At 50.0% G+C, this 8,044-nt stretch overlaps 1 protein-coding gene across 1 annotated transcript in view; it reads right to left on the reverse strand.

Annotated features, from left to right (window-relative positions):
• Positions 1 to 8,044, reverse strand: part of CLNK (cytokine dependent hematopoietic cell linker) — a 114,166-nt gene that overhangs the window by 8,252 nt on the left and 97,870 nt on the right. The window contains exons 13-15 of the mRNA XM_023507705.1: positions 6,550 to 6,683; positions 4,140 to 4,214; positions 343 to 498 (exon numbers count right to left, since the gene is read on the reverse strand). Of these exons, the coding sequence (XP_023363473.1) occupies positions 343 to 498; positions 4,140 to 4,214; positions 6,550 to 6,683 (365 nt within the window). The remainder of the gene's footprint in view (positions 1 to 342; positions 499 to 4,139; positions 4,215 to 6,549; positions 6,684 to 8,044) is intronic.

The following is an 8,044-nucleotide window of genomic DNA, read 5'->3' on the forward strand; positions in this document are numbered from 1 at the left end:
AAAAAAGAGTCATAAAGGCTGCTTATGTCAGGAACATCCACAGTGGGGATGGGAAGGAAGGTGGCATGGACACGGGCTTCCCTGGGGCCTTCCCAGGAGGCAGGATTTAGTGTCTTGTAGAATGAGTTTTCTTTAAAAGGGGAAGCAGGATGAGGGTTTGTGGAAGGGTCAGGATTGGCTGCTGGCCCTGTGGTGAGAACGTGTCAGGGTAGGGCCAGCAGGGTCAATGGCATCCTCCCCCAGGGCTGTGCTCTTCTCTCCTACCCTGCAGGCGACAGGTGGCATCTTCCAAACCCTTTTTTTTGTGTCTGGTAGCCTGGACAAGCAGTTAGGTGCACCCACCTCATCTCCTCTGAGGCCCGTCCCCAGGGCAAACTGCTGGTTCCCCTCCAGGAAGCGGATTTTCACATTGTAGACTTTGTTGCCATAAAACACCACCAACACGTACGGCTCTGCCTTGGATTTCGTGGAACAATCTCGGACCAAGAAAGTACCGTCCTGAAGCAAAAGGAATAAGGGTCACTTCTCCTGCCCGCCACACCCCGCCTGTGTGCGTGTGAGTCCCACCTGCCTTTAGTTTCCAGCAAACCTCACTAACATTTCACTGAGTGTAGGCAGGGATAGGGTTTTGTCCTTCCTGGGAAGTTTACCAGTTGGGTCACGACACTGCCTTCTTCCAAATCTTCCATCTTCCCCCACTGACTGGGGCATAATGCCCGCAGCCTTAGCGTGACAGCCGTGGATACAAGTACCAGTTGTCTTGCGTCCTATCACCCTGTAGTCTCCTGCCCCCGTTCCTGGCTCCAGCCACGACTCCATTTCTGAAGACACCGTGGGCTTTGGGTTCCCAGCTGCTGGTTTGCATGGAGAGCTGGGCTCCTGTCCCTCCCTGGAGGCGCCTCTCCACCCACCAGTGTTGGCATCTCCCCGGGCCCGCCTGATGCTCAGGCATTATTGTAGAGACATCGCAGGCTTGGAGCAGGAGAAGCTTTTCACCTAACAAGTCGGGTCTCTGTGTGGGGAGATGACAAGGCAGGACCAGCATTCCCGAAAGAGGCAGAGGCTTCAAAGTCACTGATGTCAAAGTGAGAGACCCTACAGGGACAGAGGAAGCGAAGCCTGAAGGTGAAGGCCAATGTAGGGGAGGGACATCGGGGAGACAGGACAAGCACGAGGGATGTCTGAGAGATGGAAACCCAGAAACTTCAGGGCTACAGCAGCCAAGGGGTGCAGAGCGAGGGCTGCCCAGCGAAGGTCAACAGCGGCCATGGTCCGAGGGCAGTAGGACATGGGTTGTAAATAACCAAGTACACTCCTCAGAGGGTGATCCTGAGCACTGCACCACCCAGGCCACCGGGGTAGTGCGGTGGCCACAGTGTGTCATTTATCTAATGACACATACAGAAAATCTGCAGCTGGACTTGTGTGCATTGTTGTACAAAGGGTGATAAATGATCTCAAGGAACAGATATTGTAGATAGAGAGGTTATGTGTGATTTATATCTGTAACCATTATGAGCCGTAATTATTCCTCTTTATAGATTATGTACAATATTTTTAATTATCTATCACCCATAATTAATATTTATGGATTTTATAGACATAGATATAATGATTCTGTGTGACAGTACGTTAAACATACTACATTCATAAGTAGTGTGATAACTCCGTCGTGCCGCTATGACGAGCGGGCAGCTGAGATGTCTGGAGCGTTGTCCTCAAGGTGCCAAGTACTTTACACATCATCTCCGTCGTTCTTTACGTGATGTCGAGGGATGTATTTTATTCTCATTTTAAAGGTAAGGGATAAGGAGCTGAGCTTCACAGATAGTAAATACCCCAAAGTCAAACCCCAATTCTTACTCCCAGTATATAAAAACGGAATTGAGGAATTTTCTGGAACTTGTTCTGCCTAAAAAAACATTCGGCCACAATGAACCCTCAGAACGTGAGTACGAAACATTACCGAAGATCAGAAAAAGAGAGGAGGCCAAAACTCATGGCCAACTTTTGGGTTTCTCATCTTAAACCTGCAATAAATTTGCCAAAATGAATCTGGGCAATCCTGCAATTTACAATTAAATTATCTTTCACAAATAGGAAGCACATTTTGACACAACTGAGACAAACAAGAGGACAATGTGAAGTCCTCCAACTGAGATCTTGTTTTCCTGACGTTTCTTAGGGAGAGGCAGAAGCAGGCTCACAAGAGGTGAGGAGGACGCAGCCTTTGCCGACCACCCAGGTGGCCTGTTCACCACAGCACCTCGGACATAATGAATTTAATTGAATTTTACAGCCTCAATTCTGAGGGCTAGGTTTTCCTAAAATTTATTGGAGAACTATCATTTACTCTTTAGTTCATTGATTTCTGTGTTTCTTCATGCAGGGATGACTATCGTCCTGGTGGGGTGAGATGGGGGAGTCTCTGGTTGGTAGTGTAGTTTAGCCAGGCATTTCCACAGGGCTTGTTGACCAGAGCCCAAATCCTCACACCCCTCAAGGTCAGCAACAGGGTGGTCTACACAGGATGGCTGGCACCCAGCAGGCTCAGGGCTAGGATTCTGGGGGTCTTGTTGACCAGAGTCCAGGATCCTGCACACCCCTTCTGGTGGCACAGACAGCCCGATTGTTACCTTGTGGTTGAGAACAGAATGCCTAGCAACCAGAGACTGTCATACCTGAGTCCTGCCCCAGGTATGGATAGAAAACACTGAAGCCAGTCACGAAAGTTATCCTCAATTTGCAAAGTGTGTGTTGTAATCCCGTGGTGTGACTCATTGGGTTTCTTTTCCTTTGTTTCCCTTGATTGTTAATGATTACTTGGGGAATCCTGCTTTGAATAATTCAAACTGATTTTTTTTTTTTTTTGAGAGACAGAGCCTCAAGCTATCCCCCTGGGTAGAGTGTCGTGGCATCACAGCTCACAGAGACCTCCAACTCCTGGGCTCAAGCGAGTCTCCTGCCTCCGCCTCCCAAGTAGCTGGGACCACAGGCACCCGCCACAACGCCCGGCTATTTTTTGGTTGCAGCTGTCATTGCTGTTTGGCGGGTCCGGGCTGGATTCAAACCCGCCACCTTAGGTGTACGTGGCTGGCGCCTTAGCCGGTTGAGCCACAGGCACCGAGCCAATTCAAACTGATTTTGTGCTTTACATTGTCAATATGATTTTTGGTTTTTTTGGGACTTTGTCTCACTATGTCACCCTTGGTAGAGTGCTGTGTCATTACTCACAGCAATTTCAGATTCTTGAGCTTAAGTGATTCTTGTGCCTCAGCTTCCCAAGTAGCTGGGACTACAGGCGCCCACCATAGCACCTGGTTATTTTTGGCGACGGGGTCTGGCTCTTGCTCAGGCTGGTCTCAAACTTATGAGCTCAGGCAATCCACCTGACTCGGCCTCCCAGAGTGCTAGATGATTTTTGGTTTTTAACTGAATAAAGAGACTGTGGGAACATGGGCTGGGGCTGCCCTGATGGCTCGGGGTGCACCTCTCACAGGCTCCATCCGTCATCTTCACCTGAGATAACTGAGTCTTTGCTTTTTTTCTCGTGTCACTTGCCCTCAGCGCAGATCCTGGCTGAGGTTGTGGTGACCTAAGCCCCCACAGTGAGGTAGGTGTGGTGCTGCGGCTGCCTTGCCAGACCTTCTGTCACTTCTGAGCCATCCAGGACAGTTCTCTGAACACAGAGATGCTGCGATGGTGGTGGTGGGAGCCCTTTGACCTGATTACACACATTTCTGTTCTCTTTTTCTTTTGGTTACATGGCAGGTTTGTGGTTTTACTGACTTTGAAGTTAGACGTGGTTGTGTGATTTGTGGTTCATGATAGTGGGTAGAGGTGAAGTGGGTGATTTCTGAGAGGCTGTGTCAGGAGCCAGAGTGTGTGTGTGTGTGGGGGGCGCTCCTTTCAGATGGGGCCTGTGGCACCCTGGATTCACCCACCAAACCTGGCTTGAACTTTTAATGGCAGCAAGAAACAAGGCTTCGTTGTGCTGAGTGACTGGAATCTTGGGATTGTTTGCTGCTGCGTGTAGCCTGCCCTCGCCTGACTGTTGCAGCTTCTATAATCTCGTGTCACACCCTGTGACATATAGGCAGAAACCATAAGACGACTATGGTCTAAACAGAGGGCGTTACCTTGTTCTCCTGCATTAGTGCCGCCTCAGCTGCCCGGCGACTGTGTTCCCCAACGTACCATTCCTTCTGGGCAGTCTGCAGGGATCGACATTTCAGGGTCAAAGGGAGGAAGTCCTAATTATTTACTAATTCACGATCTACTGTCACTCCACCAGTGTCCAGTCACAGTTTAGAGTAGACATTCAGTACATTCAGCACATAAAACCTCGTCCCTGAACTGGAGAAGCCCACAGAGTGTCGGGGGCAGATAGACACAGAAAAAGTAACTGCAGTTGGGAAATTCTGAACTGAGGGGACCGAGCGAGTCTGGCACTGGAAGCAACTGGAAATCGCACTTCATCGGTGGACGGAGGCCCTTTGGCACCACCCTCAGACGGGTGGTCGGCCCCATCTATCTGTGCTTTCTGAACCTGCATCTGCAAAGCTTGCTGAGGTGCCGCGCACACTTTGTGCAGCCTGCACTGCCCTGGTCATCCTAAAGACAGCAGGGACGGGGAGCAGGCGCAGAAACAGAGCATCTCGAGGCCGCTTGGCCCGAGTCACACGTGGCAGAGATGGGATTGGAGCTGCAGTCTGTCTCCCTTTCTCCCTGTCCATGATGCCTTGCTGATATCAATGTCAAATGATTGTAAATTATTTTGTCTGTAAAATCTACGGTAACAGTGAGAAGGAAGGGGAGTTGAGGGGACACACCGGGGACCTGCAGTTCCTTCACAGGGTTCCGCGCAGTGTGATTACATACCCACCTGTGAGCCCAGCACAGATAAAGTCCTTCCCCTTTCGGTATCCCAATCAATGCCGTGTAGTGGTGGCCCTAAAGGAGCTCAGAAATCTGTCACGTGGTTGGCAAGAGTTAGGGCTGTGACATTAGGCCTTTGGTCTCTCACTCCCAGTCTCTGTTCCTCCCAGTTTAAACTCAATCCACACAGTAATGGGCAGACCGAGGGCATGTGAACACCGTCTGGACAGGAGTGAGCTAGCTCTAACTTTACTCTGCAGCCTGGCTTCCCACTGCCTCCCTGCCTCAGGGCACAGGTCTGGCCAGCCAGACCTGCTTGCTGTTCTCTAGACACACAGCATCAGGGCTTGGCAAGGACCAGCCCTGCTGCCTGGACCTCCTCCCAGCCCTCACCTTTCTGCCTCTGGAGCGCCACCATTCTCTGCCTGCAAGTTGGGACTCAAAAGCTGCTTCTCAATTGAGGCCTCCTTGGTAACGCATTTGGCTACCTCGTCCCTCCTCCCAGGAGAGGTTGATGCTGGGAGGCTGCCGTGATTATAGGGACCAAGCATATTTTAGGAAAATACTGGAAAACAGATGGAGGACAGACCAGAGGGCATCTGCATCAATTCGCACCTCTGCCCTCTGTATGTCTCCTGGGCAGGGAACACGGCCTCTCGAATGTTGGCTGGCACGTAATGACCGTCCAATTCACGGTCTCTGGATTGTTAACTGAAACAAGTCTGTAATATGTGGATCTTTTGTTGGAAACAGGATTGCAGCATGTAAACCCTAGTTAATCCCCCATGAGGTTAGTGAACAGCCAGTGAATATAAAACACAAGTCTATTCCTATTTTTTGGATTAATGGAAAAAACCCTCTGAAAATCTGGAGATATGTAAGTTAAAGAAGCTGGTGGGAGAGCAACATGATACATTATACAACAAAAGGCTTTCAAAAATATTAAAACACAATATACAACCAGAATGGAAGAAAGAAAATTAAAATCCAAACAAATAATCCCCTTTTGAGCCTTATTCAGTAAATCTCTATTTAGGCCCAAGTGCGGGTAGCTGGACCTTATAGGAGGCGTCTGCCAAGCGCGGGTAGCCGGACCCCGCAGGGGGCGTCTGTCAAGTGCGGGTAGCCAGACCCTGCAGGAGGCGTCTGCCAAGTGTGGGTAGCTGGACCTTATAGGAGGCATCTGCCAAGTGTGGGTAGCCAGCCCCGCAGGGAGCGTCTGCCAACTGTGGGTAGCTGGACCCTGCAGGAGGCGTCTGCCAAGTGTAGGTAGCCGGACCCTGCAGGAGGCGTCTGCCAAGTGCAGGTAGCTGGACCTTATAGGAGGCGTCTGCCAAGTGTGGGTAGCCGGACCCTGCAGGAGGCGTCTGCCAAGTGCAGGTAGCCGGACCCTGCAGGAGGCGCCTGCCAAGTGCGGGTAGCCGGACCCTGCAGGAGGCGTCTGCCAAGTGTGGGTAGCCGGACCCTGCAGGAGGCGTCTGCCAAGTGCGGGCAGCCGGACCCTGCAGGAGGCGTCTGCCAAGGGCAGGTAGCCGGACCTTATAGGAGGTGTCTGCCAAGTGTGGGTAGCCGGACCCCGCAGGGGGCATCTGCCAAGTGTGGGTAGCCGGACCCCGCAGGGGGCATCTGCCAAGTGTGGGTAGCCGGACCCCGCAGGGGGCGTCTGCTTACCTCTTCACCAGGCCTGGCAGGGAGGGGTTTTCTCCAGCCTGTGTTGTCACAGGGCGGCAGGTCTCCACGAGGGCCCATGCAGGCTGGCGGCCGGCACCTCTGAGGAGGGGAGGGCTGCCAGCTTCCTTTGGGATCTGGGAAGAGCAGATTGATAGTGAACTACAGTGTCTAAACTGGCGTAGGCCCACCCTGTAGCCAGTGTGGAGCAGCGGTCCAGCTCTCCTGCCGTCTTTGTCTACACCCTGGCAACCCACCCCACGGCTGCAGTCCCGCTGTCTGCTCTCTGGCTTCACCTTTACAGGGTCCCCGAAGGACTCTTACAAATGGAATTTTTACTTTGCTAACCCTGCCTGGTAAAATGCCTTCTGCGACTTCCTGGAAGAAAATCTAAACGCTTCCCTCTGTCTCAACCCCTCTGAACAGCCCGGCCTTCTCATTCCTCCTTATCCTGGTCACTCTTCTGTAATGAACTCTGTTCAGCTTCTTAAACATGCAGAACTTGTTCCTTACTAGGGAACATTTTCTTGTTTGTTTTTTAACTTGAAAGAATAATTTTTTATTTTTATTTTTTTTGAGATAGAATTTCACTTCATCACCCTTTGGTAGAGTGCTGTGGTGTCATAGCTCACAGCAAAGGAATAATTTTTTTTTTTAATAAAAATGAAACATTACTTTTTTTTTTTTTTTTTTTTTTTTGCAGTTTTTGGCCGGGGCTGGATTTGAACATGCCACCCCTGGTATATGGGGCCAGTGCCCTACTCCTTTGAGCCACAGGTGCTGCCCAGAAACATTACTTTTTTAACCTGAAAGAATGAGAGACAAATTATCATCATTCTGACTTGGACATTTGGCAGGTATTAAAAATGAACAAAATGAACCTGTTACTTTATGGATTTGTGCCCGGTCATAAAATTAGGCTCTGTGTGTGCACAGCAGAAGTTGCTACCGTGACACAGCACAGTCCCAAGGGCTAGACTTTCCTGATGAGATCAGTGGTGTTACCTGTGGAGGTGATTTTTTAAAAAGTTACATAATAATATATGTTGACATTGGAAGATCTTCTCACGTCTGTGAACGATTATCTTCCAAGTGACCAATCTAGGATGCTGCCAAATCATACCTGGGTGCCAGGCAGGTCAGTGGATCTTAAAGTAACAGAACACAAAAGCTCACCGATGAAGTTTGGATTTCATGTGGCACCTGAGTTTTAGGATATGCCCCCTGCTGAATTTTGATGTGGTATTTTCTCTACCTACTTTAATCCAAATCACATGCTTCCATTCAGTAAATGGAGTGAGAATTGTAAGGGGGAATATCAAACATAACATTTGTAAATATGCCGGTAATTTAAAGCAAGGATTAATTGTTTAAAAAAGTCATAAAACCTTGAGGGTAAGGCTGAGTGCTGTGGCTCATGCCTGTAATCCCAGCACTCTGGGAGGCTGAGGCGGATGGATTGCCTGAGCTCAGGAGTTCTATACCAACCTGAGCAAGA

The sequence above is a fragment of the Otolemur garnettii genome, unplaced genomic scaffold, assembly GCF_000181295.1.
Source record: "Otolemur garnettii isolate 467f Iridium unplaced genomic scaffold, OtoGar3 scaffold00198, whole genome shotgun sequence".
Taxonomy (NCBI): domain Eukaryota; kingdom Metazoa; phylum Chordata; class Mammalia; order Primates; family Galagidae; genus Otolemur; species Otolemur garnettii.